Source organism: Lissotriton helveticus, chromosome 3_1, assembly GCF_964261635.1.
Source record: "Lissotriton helveticus chromosome 3_1, aLisHel1.1, whole genome shotgun sequence".
Lineage (NCBI taxonomy): Eukaryota > Metazoa > Chordata > Amphibia > Caudata > Salamandridae > Lissotriton > Lissotriton helveticus.
In genome coordinates, this window is record NC_136061.1 from 2,038,662,253 (window position 1) to 2,038,688,894 (window position 26,642).

At 42.1% G+C, this 26,642-nt stretch overlaps 1 protein-coding gene across 2 annotated transcripts in view; it reads left to right on the top strand.

Moving 5' to 3' along the window:
* Nucleotides 1-204: 204 nt before the first annotated feature.
* Nucleotides 205-26,642, top strand: part of AGBL1 (AGBL carboxypeptidase 1) — a 4,192,795-nt gene continuing 4,166,357 nt past the window's right edge. Inside the window, exon 1 of one of the 2 annotated variants that reach the window (XM_078683166.1) lies at nucleotides 205-522. In XM_078683166.1, the coding sequence (XP_078539292.1) occupies nucleotides 472-522 (51 nt within the window). In that variant the 5' untranslated portion in view covers nucleotides 205-471. The remainder of the gene's footprint in view (nucleotides 523-26,642) is intronic. The other variant, XM_078683165.1, reaches the window with a different exon arrangement.

Genomic DNA, 26,642 nt, shown 5'->3' on the forward strand with positions numbered 1-26,642 from the left:
GATGGAAAAGAGTGCTCACTGTCTGCAGTCTCAGCTGAGCTGATAAACAGGCTGGCAGCGCCTGTCAGGGCTTCTTCGCAGCCACTGTCTAACTTGAATCCCAAAACTTGGCATCTGCAGCCAGCCCGCTCTATTCTCTCGGCTCCTCTCTCCCGAGCCGCTCTCCTCCTGCCCCCAGTCTCCCTCCCCCGGGTGGTGTGGGCCCCCGCAGCCTGCTGATCGCCGGAGATTCTTGACCAGAGGCTACGCATCTCGTCAGCGCGCAGCGAGAGCCGGGCATTCATCTCCCAGCCGAGGGCTAGAGTTGCACTCCGTGACTTCTGCAGTGGCATGTGCGCCGGCAGGAGGGAGGGGTCTGGGAGTCTTAAGCGGCCCATGGAGCACTAGGCCGCTTGGCAGTCTCCTCTATACCCACATTGTGCCTGTGGCTTGCCTCTTCCACCCAGGACTGGGAAACAGGGCTTGGCTGGCATGGCAGGAGAAGGAGGTAGTGGTTTACAAGTCCTGCTCAACACTCTTCAGGTATGTGGTGTCTTTAATGGCGTTTGTTTACTAGTGTTTTACGTTTCATGACGCTGCCTGGAAATCATTGTCCCTCCTGACACTGGACTCTCTCTTCCTTAGTTGAAAACGTATATCAGTGTCTGTTGTATTATTCAAAAGTTTGACGAGAACAATCCACTGTGGTGAAAATGTGGGAAGATTCTTCGGATGGAGTCGGGTCACTAACACAGTGGCACTGTAAAATGAGAAACCACACTGTACGTGTCATGGAAAAGTGCATTGGCGTCTGTAAATACAGCAGGGGATGCTGTGTGCAATGCTTTCATTTCAATGCAACGACGCATGCACGTATACAGTTCCCAAAAGTAAACCGGCAGGTCTGTTGTGCATGTACTCGTGGTTCACGCTTCTGCACGAGGGGCGGTGTCGCACAGGCTCCCTTGTCTCTTCTGCAAACACGCTTCTTTGCCTATTGCAATTCCAATGCAATTCATCAAGTCTCAGTACGATGAAATGCCAGCCGAGTGCTTGGGGTCAGGGGTCAAAGCAATACATCATTTGCCTGTATTTACTCCTGAAAGACGGAGTGCAGTGCACCGAGGTTTTCAGATGTATGGCCAGATTTTAATAAATGCACACTTTTCTGAACTGCATACAAATTATAAAACAAGCTCAAGGGTTGGTTATTAGCCGAAATATCTCAACATGCTGATTCTGGTTACCTCTAATTGGCTTCATACAACATATTGATGGGAACTAGTAATTGGTGTGAAGGCTCTCATTCAATAAAGGACCAACATAAAATCTAATGAGGAGATGTTCTATGTTTGCAGAATGTATTGTAGCAACTCACATAACGGTTCATGAAACTCATTTCACAGTCCACCCACAAACCTTTTAACATCGTGGAGATGTGTCAAATTTCATTATTGGGCAGGAGACTCGAGAACAATCGCAAACACCAGTTAGACTGAGGTGTCTTTGCATGTACTTGAGAACAATGTGAGTTTGTTTTTGACATAGCTCTATTAAACTGCCTTGTAAAAAGACTATAATGTTGAAAGGAAGGATGCACTGTATGGTATTGTGTTGATATTTGTATAGCGCTTCCTTACACCTTTTGAGACCCGAAGTCTCTAGAAAAATGTTCCCACACACTAAAACTATGACAACGGATATATATTATTAAGTTCGGAACTCAAATTTGATGAACTGTTGCTTCCATACAAAGTAAAAGTTAGAAATTGAACTGTTTGCCTATTAAATTGCACATAGATCAGTATATGGTGTTGTGTATCTGGTCTCTAAAGTTTCATTTTAAGTGATGAGGATGATATTATATTTCATAGCACAAATAATATTAGAAACTCTTTAAACTGCATGCTAATTAAATGCATTCCTTTCATATTATTTCGCTGCTATGCAAACAATGCTGACAGAATTTGATGTGTGTTTGTCAATTTATTAATTATTGCATATTAAAGGAGGAAAAGGGAAAATAAATAGAATACTATATAGGAGAGTGAAACATAGATAAAGCAACATAAATACTTAGGTCACATTGTTTTCGAAAGAATATATATATATATATAGACGTATATACACAATATATATATATATATATATATATATATATATATATATCCAAAAGAAATCCTCAAACCTCCACACCGCACGGCGTGGCGAAAGAAGGAGACAGACCCCACCGCTTCAAGCAAGATGTTGCGTTTATTAGTAACCTTTCTGGCGACGCGTTTCGAGTGCCATGTACTCTTGATCACACACCAATTGTTCAAACAGCCTGTTATTTTTAAATTCTTAGATTCCCTGACCCCGCCTATGGGCCACACCTCCTAACGTGCATCACATGACCATAAGACCATAGGCATAGAAAGGTACAAATTACAAAATGGAATACAAAAACAGACGATTATTCACGTTTATGTTCAGTTTGAAAGATGCTTTTTGCCTGAAACTAATTCAAGTTCTGAAACAAGTCAGTCCTGTTTTCAAAATTACAGTCCGTTTATACATTTATGATGAATAAAATAATACATCAGAAAATTATTCCTATTTAAAAAATTGCATATTTCTCGTTGATGTCCTTGACAATATCATTACTGCATGAATGCAAATGCCATGGAACTACTAAAGTGACTAGTGCTTTATCCTTACTGCATGAATGCATATACCCGGAGGTATGTAAAGTGACTAGTACTGATTCATCTAGAATAACAATTTAGAAAAATGAAAAAACGGATCAAATCATGTGACAATTTAATATGTATGTGGTGGCATACCACCCTGTTGCCCACAAGCTCATGTCAAAACCTAGAATTATATACATCCTAAATATTAAGACCTATTTACAGTTCATATACTCAAAATCAAAATATATGTGCTTTTCTGTACATGTGCTTACTAATAAGTGAGAGAACAACGAAAAAAAAATGGAAAAAAGGCCCGCTGTGAAAAATAAAAGCTAATGCAAAATGTATGGTTTACGATCTATATACAAAATTTACAAAAAGAGAGAAAAAAATCCATTTCACATGTACAGTACTTAGTCCGGTGTGTTCATTTCATAATACACCCTTCATATGTACCTAAGTGTAACTTGATAGGTGATATATGACAATATAAAGGTGATGTTTAAAGAAAGTTGTGGAGATCCTCAGTCGCGTTTAGCCCATAAGGCTGTTTACTATCCAACGCGATGATATATTGTGTTTCCAACTTTCTTAACATTCTGTCCCTGTCTCCTCCCCTTCTTTGTACGGGCACTGCATCTATTACATAATAACTCAAGCACGACAGGTCCCTGTCGTGTGTTGAATTAAAATGCCGTACCATGGGGTAGGCTGTATCATGGTTTACAACCGGCCAGAGATGCTGCAAAATCCTCACGTGCACCTGCGACCTCGTGCTTCCCACATAACACAAGCCGCAGGTGCACATCAGGACATACACAGCAAACTCCGTGCTGCAGCTGTAATTACCCTTGATTGCAATTTTGGTGCCTGAAAAGGGATTGACATAGTGCGTGGTGTTTTGCCAAAACGTGCACGCACGGCAAGAACTGCATTTATAAAAGCTCTGGACTAGGTTTAACCAGCTTGCTGTGCAGGATGTATGACGTTACATCGCGGGCACACAGATCGCGTGCTGTAACATCGCGTCCATGACCTCGCCCCGACCATTACATCGTGAACAAACACATCGCAGCCTTTTGCAACGCGATTGCGTTGCTTTTCATTGGCCCGAACATCACCCCGCAGAACATCACGTCGCAATGCAAAACAACGCATATTTGTACTTGCCGCGTGAACCCGCCTCTACCCCTACCTCTACCCAGCCATAAATAATACTAGTCCTGTGCATAATTTGCATTTCACAAGCTTAATTGCGCCGTAAATCTCGACTAGTCAGGTACTCCTAACATGCGTGATTTACAGCTTTCCTAACTTGGACATTGCAGCATTCTCTCGCGGTTCAAGCTGATGTGTTTCTCACGGCCGTTAAACTAGATGCTGACGAAGTGTGATGTGCGAGCAACGTTCAAAATCCGCCATACTGGAAAGTGGGTGGATGTGAGGATATGTTCCCAAAATCATTTATCTTCATGAACAAATGGCTCTTCCCATGAAAAACATCCCTAAATTTGCCGTTTTCAAAAGGACACCTGGTTCACAAAACAACTGTAATGATTGCACGTGCTACGAAATAAAATTAAAAAAAAAACATGCAGCTATTCTCTTTATTTTATGCAAACGACTCTTTTAAACCATTTCTTTAATCACGAAATAAAATATTTAAAAAAACATGCAGCAATGCTCTTTTTTTATGCAAACGACTCTTTTAAACCATTCCTTTAATCACTTTTCTACACTATCTCTCTTCAATATGGATTTTCATAACTATTTCACAATTCTGAATTCCATGAATGACGTAGAGACTGTTTCCTAATCACATCTTGCTTGAAAGACAGTTTAACAGATATTGCTAGAAATTGTTGGTTGACTAATTGTTGATGCTTATGACGTCCCAGTCTGCTTTTACAAGGTGAGCAAAGAATGGTTTTCATACTGCAGTAAACAGTTGAAAAAAACCACTGGACTACAGATGCGTTAAGTAGAAAAAAGAAATAGGGATTAATTTGATAAACAGAAATAGATACTGCAGACATCTCATTGGCGGTGTAGATTCCTGCAACTGCACGTTTTAAAGCGACCACCCTATTCCCAGGTTCCTGGAAAATGTAATCTATCAGTGAAATTGTTTCTTTTATTGGTTGCTATCAGCTGTAATTAATGTGCGTGCGCAGTCCCATCCAACCAACCACCCATCCATCTACCCATCCATCTACCCATCCATCCACCCATCCATTCATCCACCCACCCATCCATCCATCCACCCATCCATCCACCATCCATCCACCATCCATCATCCAGCCACCCATCCATCCAGCCACCCATCCATCCACCCACCCACCCATTCCTCCATCCACCCACCCATCCATCCACCACCCATCATCCATCACCCATCATACATCCACCCATCCATACATCCACCCATCCATCCACCCACCCATCCATCCACCACCCATCATCCATCCATACATCCACCCATCCATACATCCACCCATCCATCATGCATCCACCCATCATTCATTCATGCATCCACCCATCATTCATTCATGCATCCACCCATCATTCATTCATGCATCCACCCACCCACTAGTGATAGCCACCGTTTATTAAATATTTACATCTGCGACATTATAAGATATGTAGCCTGTAATTACACAAAATATATCACTGTAAATAAATAAAAAGGACATGTAGCGCTGCACTTGAAAGTGTGGCGCCTTGATAGGAGGCTCGAACCTTCGTTGATCGCACCAAAGTCGGCAGAGCTAGCCGCCAGACCACATCCTCTCCCTGATGTCATGGAGTCGGTAAATATAAATATATAAAAGAATAATCAGCAAATGCACCTAAAAAAAAATAGACGCTGTTTATGAAATACAAATGCACCTAAAAAAACATAGCCGCTGTTTATGAAATATTGACATCTGTTTCTTAATGACACGTTTTGTACAAAAAATCCTCGCTTATTAAATATTGACACCGTACTGAAATCATCGCTTATGAAATATTGGCACCTGTTTCTTAAATATGTACCTGAAATCATGAAGTCGCAGCGAACTCACATAGCTACTGTTTATTAAATATTGGCACCTGTTTCTAATGTACACGTTTTGTAATGAAATCGTCGTTTAAATTCACCAAACAAAAACATTTAAATCTGGCGCTGTAAATGTTTCTTTTGTTTAAATTCACCTATTTCCATATGCGAGGCTGATGTAGTAGAAGAATACGTCCGATTTGACATCTGCCCTGTAAATGATTCTTTTGATTAAATTCACCTAAAAAAACATTTTACATCTGGCGCTGTAAATGTTTCTTTTGTTTAAATTCACCTATTTTCATATGCGAGGCTGTGCAAATGAATTCGCTTTCGCCGCTGTTTCTGTTGTAAGCACACCTTGGCATCCAGCGATGTAATCGCTACCGATGTGTATGTTATTCCGATGTAGTAGCATGCGTCCGGATAACATGCGTTGTGATGCCGGCCGCGATGTAATAGTCGCGTTGCGATGGCAGCGCGATGCGATACATTCGATGTAACGGGTGTTTCCCTGCTGTGCATGCTGAAGGCTCTTCTGAAAGTGATAATTGGTTTGTCTGAAACTCTTGAGCACAGTACACGGTCAGTTTTAAGGATGGACCAGTGTTTATTTATGATGGACTTAATCTGACGTTGTTGCTGACTGAAAGTGGTGATCAACCTGGGAGATTGGTCACCGATCTCAGCTTCAGCGGGCTTGGGCGTAAGGAGAGATTCTCTAGATCTTTCCTTAGTTTCAACATCGCTTTGGACAGAGTAAACTCATATATATGTATGAATGGGTGTATATTTATACATAATACATATAAATCTATGGTTCCTCGGATTCTAACCAATGCTGCCGCACACTGCGTAGCGGGGACCAGAACTTGGAGGGCAGACTCACATACAATTTCCAATAAAACAGCAATGTGTTGTGCACTCGGGGATGTGTATGTGTTTCCAAAGTTTTATTTTGCCACAAACTAAAATGCAATGACAGACATGTTTTGGCCGCTTTGTCTTTGTCAATTTGGACATTGGCAAAGGCAAGGAGGCCAAAGCGCGTCTGTCATTGCTTTTTTGTTTGTGACACCCAGGTGACATGCACTTTTTCTCTGTTTGTGGAAGTTTGCATAGTAGGGAAGTGTTTGCAGGGGCACACGTAGGTAGTCTTGCAGGGCTGTCTCATCCTTTGACAGCCTTGTGGTGGGGATGATTCCCTTCTACAGATATGGGGGGTTCAGCAGCAGGGTGTGGGTGGGTGTGGGCAGGGGGGTTCGCTCTATGCAGGCACACAACAAAGAATCTTGCAATATGTGGGGTGGCTGAGTTAAGGGGTGAAATAAGCCAGAATGGGCAATTTCTGCTTTTTGAATTGATAATACTAATATTACACATGGACTTGTGTTTGAGGTACTGAATGGCTCTTTTGGGGGTGGTTTATTGCAATGATTAGATTAAAATGTATGCGCTGGAATGCATCTGGCCTCAGTTCATCCAGTAAATGACAGCTAGTATTGGAAGAGATAAAAATGGACAGTCCACATCTACTCTCTCTAACAGAGACTCATCTTGCTTATAAAGTTTCCTACTTAAGTATGTTGCTTATAATATCATCACAAGTACATCTCAATCTGTTTCCATACGGGGTAGCTATAATGTTAGTCAAGAAAACAGAGATTAAGGTATTGAAAACTGCCTCTGTCCCGAGGGGTAGGTGTGTGATCACCTGACCCAGCTTGTAATATATGGGCAGACATTTCGTGTTTGTGCTGTGTATGGGCCAAGTGCAGATGAGCTTGAGATGCTGATATGTTTTGTCTGGAATTGGTGGACTGACCCGTGGAGATACTTCTAATGGGGCATTTTCATTGTGTGATGTATTATAGTATTGATTCTACTAATCACTCGGTCTCTTCCTGCATAGTCAGAACAAGGGCATCTATCCAGGAAGTTGCCCGCCTTCATGGGTTGGCAGATATTTGGAGAACGTTATATCCCACTAAGCCAGGCTATGCTTTCTATTCATCCCCACACAAGCACTATTCCAGAATAGATATTGTCCTTGCTAAAGGGTGTTTGCCTCAAAATGCAGAAATTGAAGTCTGTTCCAAGATCATGTCTAATCATAGCCCCATATTATTGTCATTGAATCTTACTGCGGTTAGGGGGTGGAAAGCCATCAGTTTAGGTTTCCCCGCCACCTTCTCTCGAACCTAGATTATTGAAAGCATATGTCCAGCTTCCGCACTGAATGCTTTAGTGCTAACATAGGTACAGCCTCACTGCTGGTGGTGTGGGACACAATGAAGGCATATATCAGGTGCATAACAGTGCAGGTCATCTTCAGCAAAAATAAGGGTATGCAAACTGGTACCAGATTGCTTGGGCAGGCAATTCTACAGTTGGAAACGTTACGTGCTCTGACGATAAGTACCAGTGGTTGCGATGAGCGGGTCCTTTACTTCCAATTAATTAATTGGGGTGAACCCTGAGAGAGAAGGTGGCTGCCAGGTATCTGAAGAATAAGGATCTTCAATATGAATATGGGGAATGGGTTGGTCAAGTTCTGCTCATCAAATCTCTGACATAAAGTCAAGGTGTATAATCCAGTGTATTAAAGGAAGCGAAGAAATAATTTATTCCCATCCCCAGGCTATGGTAGAATGATTTTCCTCTTTCTATCAGGAACTAGACAGTCAACCCCAAACGTTTTTTTTGTCCGATCCGAAGGCATATATTCAGGGTTGCAGATTGCATGTCTAGGGAAATCTCAGGCATCAGCACTTCAGAAAGATCTTTTTGTTGGGGAAATTGAGGCTGCTCTAGTGGCATTGCCATCGTGTAATGTGGCAGGAGAGGATCTATTCTACTTGAATCTTATAAAGCATTTAAGGATATTCTAGTTCCCCCGCCTCTAAGCATAATCCAATATATTGATAAGGGCGGAGAAGTGCCTGAAACTTGGAATATGACCAATATCAAAGTGTTTTTGCAGAAGGGCAAGTCACCTGATGACAGGGGCTCTTTTCGACCCATGTTGCAAAGGTTTTTACAAAGACCTTAGCTACCTGACTCGCCCCTCTATTACCAGACCTAGTATCTCAGCAGAAACATAACTTCATTTCTGGCAGGAATACCAAAAGCCACATCAATATGGCAATTGCTGCTTTTGATGTGGCGGAAAGAACTGATAAAAGATTAGATATGATTTTGTTGGATGCCTAGAAGGCTTTTGATCGTGTTGCCTGTGACTATTTATAGGTAACCTGTGGGGTTGGTGACCGGTTTTGTAAATGGATGCAGTCATTATATAGGACCCCTTGCACCAAGCTTGCTCGTGTTGGGATGTCTTTGTTACCATTTAAGATTAATCGGGGTGCCCGGCAGGTGTTCTTGTTGTCTCCTCCTTTATTCGCTCTCTAGTTGGAGCCGTATCTGCAGTCTCTGCAGATGAATGACCGATTACAGCCATTGATTTCTGGTGGCTCTGAACTTAAAATCGCTGTGTATGCAGATGATGTTGCTATATTTTCATCTAACCCATCAGTTGCATTGGATCATATAATTGAGGAGGCTAACAGATGTGGAACATTCTCAGGTTATAAGTTAAACATAGATAAAATTCAACTGTTGTTGAACTTAAAACCTGTTGCATCAATTATGGGGGTTAATTCATCAGCTACGTATTTGGGTATTAAATTAAGTGCACAGGGTGACAACATTTTTAAATTGAATTATGTGCCCCTGCTTTTTTCAGTCATTTCAAAATTACGGTTTTGTAACATGCTCCCGATTAGTATCATTGGTCACTGCAACGTCATAAAAATTAATGTTTTGCCTACGTTTTTGTATTGTTTTCGGGCAATCCCACTCTGGTCCCCAACTCGTTTTTCAAATGCCTGGAAGGTGCTATAGGCAGTTTCATATGAGGTTACAGACAGGCTAGGCGTGCTATGCGTTGACATTTTTTTTAGTGCAGGCAAGGAAGAGCTGCATTTAGCCAATTTTAAGTTATATTGTTTGGCAGCATTTGCCGGCCGATTGCATAATTTACTAGCACAAGCAGAACCAGACTCATCGGTCTTCGGTTATGGACTGGCATTAGGGTCTGAATGCAGGCATTTTTTCTATAGACCAGGGGATCCCAGTTACTTTAAATGCATAATAATTATATTAATCAGGGTTAATGCATGGCAACATGCCACTATGGGACAATCCCGCATTCCTGCAGGTATTTAATGACCCAACTTGTAAGGTTTGGCTAAGACTAGGGGTGGAGACTGTTGGGCAGCTGTATTATTTGAATGGATTTAACTCTTTTGCTGGGCTTCAGTTTTCCTATGCTGTTTTTTTGTTGTAAATATCTACATCTAAGGGACTATTTTCTATCGGAGTGCACGTTTCCAATCAACCTGGAAGGCTCTGACATATTATCATGCGTGCATAAGGCATCTAGGAATTTCTTAATTAGCACATTCCATCAAGGGCTTGGTGAGCATAGGATTGATGATAGCCCACTTCTTTCGGGTAAGTGGAGCAAGTTGCTCTCTTGTGAGATTCTAACATCAGAAATGTACAGTGCCTTGGAAAGTGTGGATGGCTTTGTGCACTCCAGAAATCTAAAACTGCAGCATTTTAAGACTATTTATGTTATATTACACACCAGAGAAATTGATAAAATTGGGTGGGGATCTCAGTGCTGATAAGACTAGCTGTCCTAAGTGTAGATGCTCATCTGCTGATATTCTCTATATGTTTGTTGCATCGCCCTCTCTTCAGGAATTTTGGTAAGGGTTGACTCAATTAATAACATAATATCTTGGATTTGAAGTGCAATTCACCCCTTAGGAAATTATGTTGGGATATAGAATGGAATTTTATCTTGGGCATGGATGGCAGCTGCCCATAATTATTGTTTCTGCTAGGCTTTGTATCGCCAGATCATGGGTTCTTTCATCCCTGCCGAGGGTCACTGAGTAGTTGGCTGTTATTCTGCAAATATACGAGTCTGAACTGGTGTTGGCTAAAGCCAGGCGCATCCATTCACTTAAGAGCTTGGATAACATTTGGGTGGGTTTCAACTAGGATCAATAGACTAATGTGTAAACTAACTTACATGATTTTATAGTCATTATGCTCTGGTTTGAGGTGGTTTTCTTCTGCATAGCATATTTGGGTCTTTTTTTGTTTATGTTCTCTTTCTGTTATTTTTTGTATATACTACGATGTCCCATCCCAGTATAGCAGGCTAACATACTCGTGTGTAACCATGCGTTAGCAACAGTGGTTTTTCCCCTTGTCTTTTTTTTTATAATTTTTGTGCCATATTTGCATTGTTCATATCTGACTCAGTAAAATATCATTATAAAAAAGGGATATTCTTATTTATTACAGGAGTGAGGGGTGTTTGCTGCTCAATATACTCCCGGTTTCACGACTTCTCTAAAATGGAGCCAATATTTCAAATTAGTCAATGACATCCTATTGAAGTGCCGGCGCTCTAAAGAAAATGTTAATTGCACTTACAAATGCAAAATCGTGTTAAAACTTCCATATCCAGGCCAACCAAAGTCAGAGTTTTAGGTTTGTACATCAGTATTTGATACTGGGCTCTTGGTGGCAGGTCTGGTGTGAGTTTGTGTTCGGCTTTGGTACTAAGTGTCTTGGAGCCTACGAATAGGGTGTTTACAGATAAACAAACATGGTCTTTATAAATAAACAAATAAACGTATGTTTGCACAAAATGATTATCTACACTTTTTCAATTAATAGTGTGCATTGATCAATAATGATTGCACGTTGTTCCACTGCCTATCAATTTGCCTTTTGTTGCAGGATGCCACACAGCTGTCACAATTGCTCAAGTATTATCTAGTTGTGGTGAGGTACTATTGCGCCCACCTCAACCTACCCATCCAACCTATAAATGAGTCAATGGTTTGTGTGGCCTCACTTTTTCTAAGATATTGCAAAATGCAGAACTCGTTTGTCTCAAAAGCATGATTGTTTCTGAGGTGGCCTTGCGCAGCAGTTTGATTCAGTCAATTTTCAAATGTAACAAAGACTCGGGTGGAAGAAGGAGCTTCTGTCTACGTCTGTCAGTTTCTAAATTGTGTTTTATTTGTCGATCACTCAATCTAGTCGATTTCTCATGAGTTCATTCTTAGTACACAGACATTTGGGCCTAGATTTACTATGAGTCTGCATTGGGGTTTGGTTACTTTAGTGGTGCGCCCCAATGCAAAATGTATTTTTTGTATCTATGTAGCCACACAAAGCCACTTTGCGTGGTTTAGTAAATTTAAGGTAACATAATGCAGCTCGTAGCACTGGCGTGCACTACTTTGTATTGCGTAGGCGTTACAGGGGTGGAGCATGGACTTTCCTTTACATCCACCCATGTATATTGACGAAAACACAGATTTAAACAGATTTGTAAACCCTTTTCGTGACAAAATGTTGTGCGCACAAGACAGTGGCATAAGGAGGATAAATATCTTTATTTCTCCTTTTTAATTTCTGTTTTCCCTATGTGCTACTTTCTGCAGAACACATCGAAAGCAAATATGCCTCTAAAGATAGCGTTTGTGTAAGGAAGCAAGGCGAGACAGGCCACGCAGGGCATCAGGCATTTTCCCAGGAGACTGGAAAGGTGGTTGGCCTGTTTTTCTAGTGGGAGCCAGTTTTGTAGCAGTGCAGAAGTTTTCAAAGCGATGCAGAGTTCCTTGTGTTTTCAGATAACAATTAAAGTGCCAAGATAGCTATGACGATTAAAGAACCTGCCCGAGAGAGATCGGAGTTTTGTCTAGTAGCAATTTTAACTCATCTTAGGAAGCTCAGAGGGTTAATGTACCTTCTTCAAAGAGTGTGTGATATGCAGATCACAGAACAGTATTTTATGTGTATAGTAGGCCTGGGTGGAGTTTGCGGAGTCCAACTACTCGGAACTGCACAAAGTGATCAGAAAACTCTGCCGTGCTATGCAGAGTTCAGCAAGCGGCAGAGTGCTTTAGCTCGCGCTATTTGTGGGGATTTTTAGCACAGGGTGTTTTTTCCTTGCTGGGAAATCAGGCATGACAGCATCATGCGCAGCGCAAGAGGGCGTTGCTTCTGTTTGCTGCTCGAGTAGATGTTCTACTCGAGCAGAAGTTTCCTCAACGCAAACGGAAGGTTTCTCAACACAAGTGGTTGTAGCCATCCTTGAACCCCGTGTTGAGAAATCTCGCAGGGAGATGGTCTGGAGTAAGATTTTTCACACTTACCAACTTAATGCTGGCAATTGTGAGAGAGGAAAACTGCACCGCAACTTTTTGGGAACTCCGCGCTACGCTGAGTGGGAAAAACTCAGCAAACTCCGCGAGCAGAGCTGAATTTCACACCCAGGCATAGTGCATAACTCAGTGATTTCTCACTGTGCTGTTCATAAATTACAATTGTAAACTTGGCTAGAAAGGTATGTTTTTTGTCATAGTCTTTTAATATCCTAATTTTGCTAAAAAAGAGTTTGAGTAGAAATAAATCCTTATTAATAAAGTCAACCCTAACCACTGTGTTATGTTCTGAATCCTGAGTTTGTGCCTTCCCAGACCAAGCGCTCCTAAAACATGCCTACCAGTATGGATGACATGAATCTTACAACTTGCAGACCCCTTTATCTTATGTAACATTTTCTATACACTGATTTACACACATATGATTCCTTATCTCTGTATTCGTTTGTGAAGGAAAATACTTTGACACACTACACTTGTATGAGAGGCGCTATAAAACAAATGAAATACATGTGAGAGAGGGGCTATGGAGAGATGAGAAGCACTATTGGAGGGTGATCGTGAGGAGATCATTGAAGAGCTCCTATAAAAATGGTCATATCCTGGTGCACTGTAATTACATCCATCATCCACTATGCTTTAAAAACGAATACAATAGAATATATAATAGAAAATGTGTTAAAGAATGCACCATTTTTGTCATTTTCCCCTCATATTTTTATTTGGGGTGAGAACCCATCCAGGCCCCTTTGTAGTGGTAAGACTTGTTCGCTGCATTCGATCTCTATGCACCATATGCCATATGGGGGCTGGTCTGCCAAAATTTGTCAAATCTGCTTTGGGTTCCCAATCCGGCATCCCTTCTTCCACAATCACAATCCTTCTCATAATACAGGCACCCTTGCACAGTAGTGCAAATGTGCCTGCCTTGAACCTAGGCAGTCGCAAGTGCACCAGCCCCAGGAGAGAGCAGAAATGCTTCATATCTTTGCATGTATTGAGCTTTTCTGCTCTCTCCCTTTCAGGCATCACAGCTCACCAAGTGCCCATGCCTCCCTTCATTGCGTAAAATAATAGTGAATGTGCCCCTTCGATGTTACATAAGGTTTGCACAAAGTAAAAAAACGGAACAAATTCATTTTTAATTATTTTTGTTTTTCACACAAAAAGTAAAGGGGAAAATTAATCTCCATTACTTTTGAAATATGAAAGACTGGGATCACTGTTCATAGAATGAGAAGGCACTAAGGGGCATATTTTCAAAAAGTTCCTGCAACATAAAGCAGTAAGTGAAGTTACTGTGCTGCATTGTGTGAACAAGAGAGAGCAGAACTGCTCTTTATCTTTAAAGAAATGCGGCAGTTCTATTCTCTTCATGCGCTGACTCACTTATGGCTGTCTAGCGCCATCCCAGGCACCCTGACACTATAGTGAAAGGGTGTCTGCATTAAGGTCAGGATAGTTTTTAAGCAGGAAGAGGTGCTTTTCTGCAAAAGACCATCCCTTTGAGGTTATTTCCTCTTTGCTTCTGTGCTGCAAAATGCAGCACACATGCAAAGAGAAAATAATGAGGAGGAATAAGATATTATTATTAGATGTAACAGTCTCAGGAATGTCTACAAGTGTTTGGAGATATAGGTTTGCATCGAAATCTATGGGTAGATGCATGGAAAGCCCATGCTCCACCTCTGGAACTCCCTATTGACTTTTCTTTTTTTACAAAGCAATGCAAATAATAACCATTTTGCTTGTTCATTAAACATCATAACCGACGTTGAAGTCTGCATCAAAACAGAAGCAAACTATTGTAAATTCTATCTCTAACTGCATTGCTACAATATCAGCAAACATACTGCGAAATCGATATGCCCCAATTTTTGCCTTGTAGCACAATCTTACACGATATGACCTCATCAAAAGGAAAATCTCTACTATGGGGTGAAAACTCCCTGTCCTTTAGATGCTCTGACTTAACCAATATTTATCCGTTTTTCCGTTGTGTTTTGGATAATGCATGTGTCCTTATTTATTTTATATTTCCAAACTGAAGAAAATTATGAATTTTCTATACACTTTGGAATGGAATGGAATAGGATTTGTAGAGTGCATGGTTACCTGTAGGCGTCCCAGTGCTGAGAGAAGAATTTTGACCCGGACAGGCGGAATTGAAGGAACCTTAGGGAAAAAGGAAGGTTTTCAAAAGCTTGCGAAACTTCTGGAGACTAGCTTCAGTGCGAATGTTGAGGGGGAGAGAGTTCCAGAGCTGCGCGGCGTTGACTGAGAAACAACGTCCTCCTGTTCGCGCTTTCTTTATTCTGGGAACGTTGGCGAGGTATGGATGGTCCGATCTGAGTGCCCTGTTAGCTTTGTAGGGGCCAACAAGGCTTCTCAGGATGGGGGGCCCTTGCCCTGGAGAGATTTGTGCATAATGCACAGGGATTTGAATTTGATTCTTTCCCGTATTGGCAACCAATGAAGGGATCTGAGGGCAGGTTTGGCTGAGAGTTTAGTTGGGGTTCCAGTTAGTAGTCTAGCTGCAGAGTTTTGAATTCGTTGTAATTTGTTTATAGTGGCTTCTGGGGCACCCAAATATAAAGCATTACTATAGTCCATCCTGGAGAGGATCAGACCTTGCACGAGAAGCCTCCTAGAGTGGGGAGGTAGGAGGGGTAGAATTTTTTGTGCGGTACGAAGTAAGCCGAAACACACCCAACCGTTTTCTTGGCTTGAGTTTTGAGCGAGAGGTCTTGGTCAAGCCATACCCCCAGACTTTTGATTTCACTTTTTGATGTTGGGATTGGTCCCAGGCATGTGGGCCACATGGAGCTGAAAACAGATGTGGTCTTATGACCCAGGAGCATTAGCTCTGTTTTGTCTCCATTTAATCTGAGCACGGATCTACTCATCCATCCAAAGATTTCTGACAGGCAGGACCGTAGAATCTCAGAGCAGTGGTCGGATTGATTGAGTGAAACGACCAGTGTGTATCGTCAGCATAGGTTACTAATTTGATCCCAAAGGGAGCGACGATATCTTCCAGTGGGGCCATATATGCGTTGAAAAGTGTCGGGCTCAGAGACGAACTCTGTGGCACACCACACTGGAGAGGGGTCAATTTAGAGTAGATGTTGCCTTCCGAGACTCGAAAGGTTCTGGAGTGTAGGAAGGATTCTAGCCATGCCAGGGCAGATCCCGAAACTCCCAGGTTGCTGAGGCGATGGATGAGGATACGGTGGTCAACCGTATCCAAGGCCGCGCTTAGATACAGGAGGATCACAGCTGCTGATCCTCCCGAGTCCAAGATCCGCCTTGCCTCTTCAACAACCACAATGAGGGCGGTATCTGTACCCTGACCAGGGCGAAAGCCTGTCTGGGAGCTGCCCAGCCGCTCACCTGCTTCCAAAAAAGCAGATAGCTGCTGGTTAGCCAACTTCTCCGCTATCTTGCTAATCCCTGGAAGTAACGAGATCGGTCGATAGTTGGCCATCTCTGAGGAATCCAGATGTGGCTTTTTTAATAGGGCTTTCACAATGGCCTTCTTCCAACTAGGCGGAACGGTACCCTGCGAAAAGGAGGAATTGATTAAATCGGTGGCTAAAGGAGTGATGATTGCAGACACAAATTTCATGATCTGCATAGGTGCCGGGTCTCCTGGGGATCCGCTTTTTATTGATCCCAGTGTTTTTTGGAAATCCTCTCTATCAATTAGGGAGAAGGCTTCCAGACAGGGTCCAGTCCTTAGGGTACTGAGAGTGTTGAGTTCCGGCGTGTCATCGTTACCGGGTAGACTTGTTAGAATATTTTGAATTTTGTTCTTAAAGAAATCCGCAAGAAGATTGCATCTTGCTCCTGAAGTATCAGGGACTAGGGGAGGTTCTGGAACTTTCAGGAGTTCCTTTACAATCCGAAAGGTCTCTCTGGAGGAGTTTGAGGAGACACGAATTTTCTCCTCATAGAAAGCGGCCTGGGCAGCTTTGAGTGAGGTTTTGTAGGCTCTGATGGCTGACTTGTAAGCAGCTTTCGAGTTATTGGCCCAGTTCCTCCTCCATACCCCTTTCCTTTGATCCCTGAGTTCTGGCGTGTACCAGGGGGATTTGAAGGGTCTGCTTTTTTTCTCTACTCTTTTCCTCGGGAGGGCACAGTCCAAGGAGTGCTCAATCCAGAGAGTAAAGTTCCTGTCTGCTATCAGCGGGTCTGGATCATGTGTAGGAGCAGATTGCTCTAGTGTAGTTGTCCGTTTCTCGAGTGGAAGTTTAGACCATGATCTTTCTTGGCATCGTGTCGCCGGGGCTTGGGGAGTGTCTAGGATGGTTTCCCAGTTAAACGGAATTAGGAAGTGGTCTGACCACGGGATAGGTAGTGGATCTCTAGGTTCCAAAGTTAGGATATTAGAGAAGGTAAGATCGAGGAGGTGCCCTTTAGAGTGGGTGGCATAAGTGTTTTTGAGCAGGAGATCGTAAGATTTGAAATCAAGTAGTAATTTACCTGCCACTTTATCTAGCGGGTCATTGAAATGGAGGTTCAAGTCTCCCAGACGTGTAAAGTTGGTCGAGGTCGTGGCTAGGGAGACAACTGTCTCCAGAAGAGAGCTGCCAAAGTGCCCTAGGGCACCCGGAGGGCGATATACAAGAAGACCTGACATAGTTCTAGTAGGGGAGAACTGAATGGTGAAATAAACATTTTCACAGTCTGTGATGTCGCTGTCCACCAGCCTGCAGGAGAACTAGTCTTTGTATATGATGGTAATTCCACCCCCTTTGCCGATAGGCCTATTCTGGACCTGGATCAGGTATCCTGGGGGATGGGCTCTGACTGGGTCCAGATCGGAATTTGGTGCTAGCCAGGTCTCTGATAGGAACAGTACGTCCAATTTGAAATCCTGGATTAGGAGATTGATTTCTAGGTCATGCCTGGGCATCGACCTACAGTTCAGAAGAGCCATGCTCACCCGGGTTGTGATGTAGGTTGGGGACTTTTTCCTCGCTATTGAAAATTGTCAAGAACTACAGTGTGCATGGGGATTTTCTGGGCTGAGCGAGTTAACACACGCAGAGTATCTATTTCCTCTCTGTTGGAGGAGTGCCTTACGCGAGTAGGAGATGACTGGTACAGGGGCATTATCAGAGCTTCCTGGCCCTGGGCCCGAACTGGCACGGACGGGCGCAGACGGGCTTGCCTCTGGCGCGCCATACGTGCTTCATTTTGTGGTGTGGGCCCAAGTCGCCCGCAACACTAGCCCGCCGACCTCCTCTCCTCCAAAGATGGCGCCCGTTAGATATTGGAGATGCTGTTTCTGAGAGAAAGACTAGAAAATCACGTGATTCTGAATTTAACATAAAAGTGTGTGGAGGCCATCGCTTCCCATACATAGTATGATCGAGTTCATTCTATATTTCAGAACTATGCCGTTTTTCGTAGTTATCGAAGAGTTCATGTATATTAAGCTTAGTTCCCCCAACACAAATGATATATCACTGAGATTTCTGCATCGATAAGATCAGCAAGTCAAATCAATAGTTTTATGCATTATTTCCGTGTATGACTGTCCGCACACACATTTATTTATAGGGCCTCATTTATGAAAAGTGACGCATCGCTGCGTCAAAACTGCGATGGATCACTTTTCATTGCACCCTCCTTGCGACACCAATGATGCGTCATATTTACAGTATGATGCATCATTGCGCAAGGAGTTATAGATACGTCAGTATTTCTGACGTATCTGCATGGCGCAAAAGTGACGCATTGCTGGAGTGTGTCACAAAAGTGACGCAACTCCAGAAATGTGTCCTTTCACATGGGGCAAGCCCCATGTGAAAGGGCCTGCGTCAGTCTTACGCCTGCTGTGAGGCAGGCGTAAGAAATTGACGCATTTGCGTCCTAGAAGTGGTGCAGTGAAATCTTATAGATTTCACTGCGTCACTTCTATGACATTTTCTTGCGTCAGAAAGCCCCCCCTGCATACATTATACCTGGCGCAGGTATAATGTAGCGCAGGGGGTTACAAAGTGACGCATCTACCTAGATGCGTCACTTTGTAAATTTAGTGCAACAAGGCACATTTTTTACGCTGCTGGGCGTAAAAGTGACGCACGGCCTCATAAATGAGGCCCATAAAGTTTTACATAGCGCAAACAAGATCCAGAAGGATATCAGAGCGCTTTACAAAAAGGATGGAAGGAGGTAACATACAATATCATATTCATGTTTGAATCAGACTGCAGATAGCCGTGCAAATATATATATTTTTTAAATGTACAAAAAAAATAAAAGATAATCTCTTACTATCCACCTGTCTTTTCAAATATTCATATGTTTATATTTTATTCATCTGATAATTTGCAATTCACCACCTGCTGCTGTAGAGGCCGCTTAAGGGCGCATGCGTTTCGCAATGCAGTCATGATATTTAAAAAAAAAAAAAATGTAATAGTGTAAAAACTTGCATTTTCAATTCTGATTGAAGGACATCAATGAAATGTATGCACGCACGCATTCCTCCTCCGTGTGACTCCAGAAGTCAGCGAGAGAGGTTCAATCGTTCCGGATTTTCAAGGAATTGCTTGTTTGTTTGTGTCATTTAGCGACCCCGGCCAGGTGGGCGTCATTAATCATACTGTGCCACGAGACACTAATGAGATTATAATGACTCCCCTGGTGCAATGGAACATCTGATCTAAGTAAAGGCACGCTTCAACTCTGCAAGTACTGGGCAGGCCGATAAGGCAGCTGTCAGTGGTGTTTTATTTAATTGGTGAATATAGCATTCTAGAGGCGCAAATGCACACCCTAGGTAAAATTCAGTAAAATACATTGTATCAGTCCCAGGAGGCAGAAAGCTGAATGGACAGGGAATTTGTTTTGGGGATTTGGGGATTTGAGATTGTGCTCTGTGTGTGCCTGACTTCTGTCAAAGGCTTCTGTGTCGGTCGTAAACCAGGTACTAGCAAACATTTTTGGATGACAATTACAGGCACCACGAATGATCAGGTTTTCAATCTTGTATAATGTTTTTTAGGCCTTTATGTAAATTTGGCATTTTGCTTGCTTTAAGATATTTTTTAAGACATTTTCATTGTTTGTGTTTGCCTTTTCAATATGTATCTTAAGCAGTCTTCTGTTTCTTGTTATATATATGCTTTAAATTATTTTTAGAACGTTTCCAAAGAAGGGCCGCACAGTATCTAGATGTATTAAGTTGCAGGCATAAAGCCTAGTGTCAGATGTTTTCCCAAAAAATATGCCTTTACTTACGCCAGTAATATTTATGGGGTGTTATTGATTGCCAGAGAACTGAGCTGAATAAAGAGAAGTTAACATCATACCAGAGTTCAATTTACAGTGTAGCTCATTTGACTGCACAATGAGGACCCGAAAGTCAATAAATGGGATTACATGTAGGTTTATTACAAATTCAAAGCCAAACTGATGTACACAAGTCTCAAGAATATATTGTAAGAATACAGAATCACTACAGGCAGTCCAAATCATCTGACAAAGTTTAGTCTCAACAGCATGAAGCATAAAAGGAATTCAGTAATAGCAATGCGGAAAATAATGAGCAAAATCTGCTGATCAGCATATGATTCCCAGACCTCTTGCACGTACATGAGTAAATCTAAATTACCTAAACTAAGCCTGATCTAAGTAGCATTAAGTGGGCAAAACCTAATTAGATCCAGTAAAGCAGGAAGGTATCCAGTGGCGTAGCTGGGTACCTTCCTGCTCCGTGCGGCACAAGCTTTGGGGACGGTGGCCGCCCCTGCTCTTACCTGTCATCTTGGGACAGCAATAGCAAGCACCCCTCCCCCGTTCCTCAATGCGGCCAGCAGGGCGGCAAACACAGGAACCGCCAATGAGCGGTGACTGAAGGTATCAGCTTGGTAGAGACTTCTGTAGAAGTTCTCCAAAATCAGGAGTATTTCATAGCGTAAAGCCACACAATTAAAATATAGCAAAGAGGTCTGTATCCCTCTGAGTCTACAAGGAATCTGCCTAAATCTTAAGTATGAAAACCAATTAAAACTCCACATAACATTCGAGAATCCCACATCATGTGTCCCAGTACTTTTCCACCTACTCACAGTAGAACTTAGCAACCTTATTTGAAACTCCCATCTCATGGTCTGCATATCAGGACATCTTTGGGTTCCTCCTGTCTCTAGATATAGAATGAATAGGTGTCCTCTCTTTTTTTGTTAGCACCTGTCATCCTTGCCAAAAGTTCTTCTCCTGAGCCTCTCTATCTCGCATACACAATGTGCCTTTCACTAACTATGATATCATATGAATGCACCTTCAAAGAAGACCAAAATATTTCAACACTAGCAAACTTTCACATTGAAGGCTAAACATTAGAGTCCAAATCTAAATGCCTTTGGTCAGTCAAGCTCATGTAGCAAAACACTTGAATACACATTTAAATGCATTGTTATGGATACAGTAATAAAATGAATCCATTCAAAATAAAACATGAGTATATTTAGAGTTAACAAATTACTCAAACCACACAAATGCCTATATATTTGAAAACTGTAAATTGGCAACACTATAAGGAAAACATTAGTATGCACACTCATCTAAATGTCTGAATAATACGGCAAATGCACCTTCAATATTCCGGTCAAGTGCACCATTTTATGTTAATGATATTTCTATGTGCCTCTGTTTCTTTATTTGTCAAACCTGGGGGCCTACAGAACTGATTTAACCCACAAACTATAGAAACCTTGGAATTTGCATTTAGGATATTAGTATTTCCAAACTAATGAGATGTAATGTAAAAGATTTCAGTTTCTTTCTATAATGCATGTTGGTCATTGATACTGCCACTTAAAAACAGTCAGCAATCATGTCTTTGTTTTAAAGGGTACATAGCAGAACCGATCAACGCAGGGAAACTGAGGAAAGAAAACTAATAAGCAATGATGAAGCCAAAAGGTCACTCTTTTTTGGATTTGTCAATGCAGATCGATAATGTATTCATGTAAATGCATCATCATGCATGTAGACTTATGAGTCATGACACTATGGTTACCGGCCAGTAATGCAGATATCTGCACGAGCAGTGACGCCATGAGGTGATACTTCGAGTGATCTGCCGAGTTTCCCCCTTTTTGTCTAGCCTTTTTGCCAACTTTAGCACCGGTTTTTCCAGCGCCAACCTAATTACGTCTTAAGGCGGAATACCATCTGAAAGCACAGACGATTGAAAGCATAAAATATACGGAGTTCCCGGGTTCGCCCGTGGTTGGGCTCCTGTAGGAAGTTTACCCACTTCACCACCTGTCCTGATGAAGACCCGTTTTGTAAGGGCAACTATCCCTACCTACCATAGGGTCGAAACGTAGACCGCTTACCCCACCGGTACCAGCTTCTACCCCAAAGCAAGATTGATGCTGCCATAATAGAAGTCTGGTTTTTGATAAAAAAAAATTGATTCGTGCTGCTAACTGTGGCCCCTTGATGGGTGACCACTCTGAACAATGTTTTTAACAAACATAAAGAATTGAATATATTGGTTTGTTACGAAATTGAAAAATCTTTTGCACTTTTCACTGAACACCCTTCACAGTTCCTCACTCCCCCTTCCCTTGCGTCGTGTATTTGGGCACATAATGTTATAAGAAAATTTAAAAATCTAAAAACTGTTGTGTATAACCCATTTATATGGTTGTTTGGTACCTTGTGAATTAAAACATCGTACTTTATTATTTATTTTTGATTATCTTTGATTATTTACGTAGCATTTACCTTTGCAATCTATTTTCCTCTTCCCTGTCTGGGACCCCTTTTTTCTATAACGAACTATGGTGGCCCCAGCATGATAATATATATGTGTGCATCCAACACCATACATGCACATATGTCATGATGCAGCTCCATTTTATTTTAATTTACAAATCAAGATTGCTGATGTGGCTAATGCTGGAGCTTGGGGATAAAATAATTGCCTAGCGTCCGGAGCAGCTGGAGAGGGGCAAATGAGAGAGGTCTTATAATAAAAAAGACAACACAAATAGTGGTTTGTGTCTAATAGCACATAATATGAGATGCACATTTATGCTAAGTTGACACAATTGTAGCACTGATGTAATGTAAATCATTCAAGGTATATTTGTTAGACATTGTACATCTCTTTGGCACTACCAAGCATATTTAAATGCTTAACCACTAAGTATTTTTCCAATCAGATTACTTCATTCTTCTAACACTGACCAGCACAATTTTGTTTTCTCTCCGTTAAAAGGCTTCTTTGTTCAAGAAGTTGTTCAGACAGCTTTTTATGAAATGTTATTGACCTGGCTGTTTAGCTAGGCATTTGCCTCCACTCTCTAATCAGACTGTACTTTTAGCATGATTAGGAGCTGTCAATGCTTTGAGGCCAACACATGAGATACAATAGAAAATGTATAGGCACATTTTGGCATATCAGAAATGAATGTTTAATGCACTGCATCAGTTCCCTAGTTTTAAGTCAGTAAGACACCCAATTGTAAAAAGAAGTACAAAGTTATTTCATCTCTAGGAAAGGGGCCATTTTCGTATGGTCTCCCTCAGTTTGTAATCCAAATGCTGACGGTTATGACCCTGAAAGCAAGCACACTGGAGTCTGCTGCCCAGACCCCAGTGCCTGCACCCTCTTCTAGAACTGTTATGTTCGATAATCCCAAATTGACAAAAGCTTCACCCCCTTATAAGTCCCCAGTATATGCTACAAGGTGCACCCAAGGCATTGATGACCTGGGCGATAAATGCAACCTACTGACAGCAGGCTTGTCATTGCAGGATGCAGGAGCACTGTAAATTGCTTGTACTCAAACGAGCCTTCACCATGTGTGGCACAATCCCATGAACTGCCTTTAATGTATGTAAAGCATCCCTAAGAAAGGCCTCCTCAGCCCAGGAGGCAGGGTGTATTACATTTAAGGTGTGCACATGTACGTGGCAGCCTCTATGTTCCTATAGTGGCGTTTCTCATTCGAAACAACTATCTGCCATATGCATCAACATAAGGATCTGCGATTCCTAAATAGCGATTTTTAATGAATTGCTATTTAGGATTCACAATTTCTAATGTATGTTGGAATCGCAAAATAAATTGCGATTCCTAAACATTACCTAATAGCAATTGACAAATTGTGAATCTCTGTTAGGCAATGTCACTCCATTGATTCCTATGGGCCTATAGGCCCGTAAGAATGAATGTGAATGCATTCATAAATTGTGATTACCAAATTGCTAATCGCAAATTGCGTATGCAATTCCAAGGGTGCGAGGGGCCTGATGCACCTCCCCAAACTGGTAAGTGTGCACATGTGGTGCACACACATGCCCTAAGGCTATGTGTGTGCACCACATGCCACTTTGAAAATTACACTTTTGTGCATTTTTCGAAGAATGCGCAAATTACCATCAACTTGAAGTTGATGGTAATTAACGTTTCCTAAATGCACAGTTTGAATTTAGGAAAGGCTTGAGGCATCGCATTTCGGGAGTCGCAAATTGTGATTCCCTAAATGCATTTGCAATTTAGGTAATCGCAAAAAATTGTGATTACCTAAGTTGCGAAGGGAAAGCCTTTGATGCATCAAAAAATGCCTCTTTGCCCTCACAAGCGGGCCAATTCTGCGAATTGGCCTGTTTCCGAGGAAAAAAATGCTTGATGCTTGTGGCCCTATATGTGTTAGTGGTCCAAAGGATAACATAGGCTGCAAACCTGATATCGTTGAGATTGGCAGCTCCATGATGGTGCCACTAAAATAAATCATTTTGGTATCAAACAAAGTGCCTTCTTACCCTCTGCATGATTCCCATGCCCCGGGTGGTGTGGCATGCTCCCAGAGAGCACCTCAGAGGGTATCCCCTGTTCGCCCCAACTTTACTGAGTTGTGGCTGGGCAGCCCGCGCTTTCCCATGCGTGCTGTCACAAAGACAAGATTCATTCAAACATCCTGCCAGGCACTGCGATCACTCCCAGAAATCAGAGAGAAAGGCTTGGCAGGAAGGAGGTCCCACCTCCCTCTTCCCCCGATGGCTAGTGAATTGTCATAACAAAGCAGTAAGCTTCAGTGGCTACACATTCTCTGATATAGATCTGGGCTGTTCCATTGCACAGGAAACAGCCTTCTCCTAGCCCCAGGTGTGCTTTCCCATGGTCAAGGAGTGAAATTAGCTATGCAGGAGGAGTACATCCCCGGGTAGACTGGCCACACCTCTAGGGTGGACAGCCTGATCTGCACACCTAAAATTAGATTCTGTCATCTTCAGGAGGGTAAACATAGTGGATTTTGAGTAGAAAAGGTGATCTACACCATGGGATGTGGTCACTTCAGGGGTGGACTTGCTGCAGGGACTAGCTACCCATTGTCTACTAGCTCCCAAAAACACCAAAACCTCAGATTTGAAAAACTTACCTCAAGGAGATCTGTGTCATTGACATTAGGACTTTGCCCACCAGCACAAAGAAAAAGAAGAATTGTTTGTCCCAGAGGTAACAGACTTGGAACTGAGTCAACATCCCTTGTCCTAGGCCACAACTCAACACTCCAGAAGAGAGGGAACCTCATGCAAACCAGAAGTACCCTCAGTCTCCCCTGGACTAGTGGCACTATTCCCCTACAAACTGCAGTTAAAAACGCTCACCGTATTTAAAGAATCGCTGACCATTGGGCCCGCCGAGGCATCAATGAAATCTAGGTAGTCCAGTCCATTGTGGGATTGTAGACTTGCCTGCCCCAAAGTATTAGGTTGCTAAGTTACTCCCCTGGACTCAGTGAAAAGTTCCCAAAGCTTTTCGCTGTGCTTACCCCTGCCAAGGGTTATTGGGCAGCAGTCCAGTAACCAATCCCCACACTCTATGCTGCAGCAACAGAGAACATCGTGAAATCATCATCTGATGTCAGCAGCTGTGTACCTGTTGTGTTTTTGCATTTTGTTTCTTGCATCACTTTGTAAGTGGTAAAAACAGCACCACCCGCGGACTCGTTCAGTACCAAGCACAAGCAGACTTCAAAGGCTATGTAAAATTGATCTGACTGTTGTGGCCTGGGTCTGGGGCCCACATTACCCTATCCCTAGAAGGATTCCAAGTATTTTGACCTGCAAGTGACCTATTGTCACAAGTGTATTTTGCCATTGACGGCAATTGTATTTTGTCTATGTATTTTATTGCACTCATTTAATATATTGCTCCAAAAATCTATAATTCGGGTTCTATATATGATATCCTGTTAATTTTGGTGTCTAAAATAAGATACAAATACACTTTGTTTTTGTGTCAATTTCTTATCGTCCATGTTAGTACTTTCAAATGTTTAACACCTGTTCCTGGAGTAAAGTCTGACTGCTCTTTGCCACTCTACCAGGATTGAACTAAGGATTTTTTTGTGTGAATAAATGGACCATCTTTGGGGTATTGTGATAATATTACATGGTAAGGTCACCCAGTCATACCATATAATATTCCACTTTCCTACATCATCCTACTCATGGAATTAAAGCAGGCCAGGAGGGCATCTCACTAAATGAGAAATTTGGTTCAGTAGGTTATGATCCCAAAATACCAGAGTTTATTATTCAAGAGAATAAACCACTTCATGTACAGGGAAACCTCCTACCCATCTACAGGCCAAAGTTTCACTAGCAAATTTCCTATGTAAGTAGGATACATTATGACTATAGACACCTGAT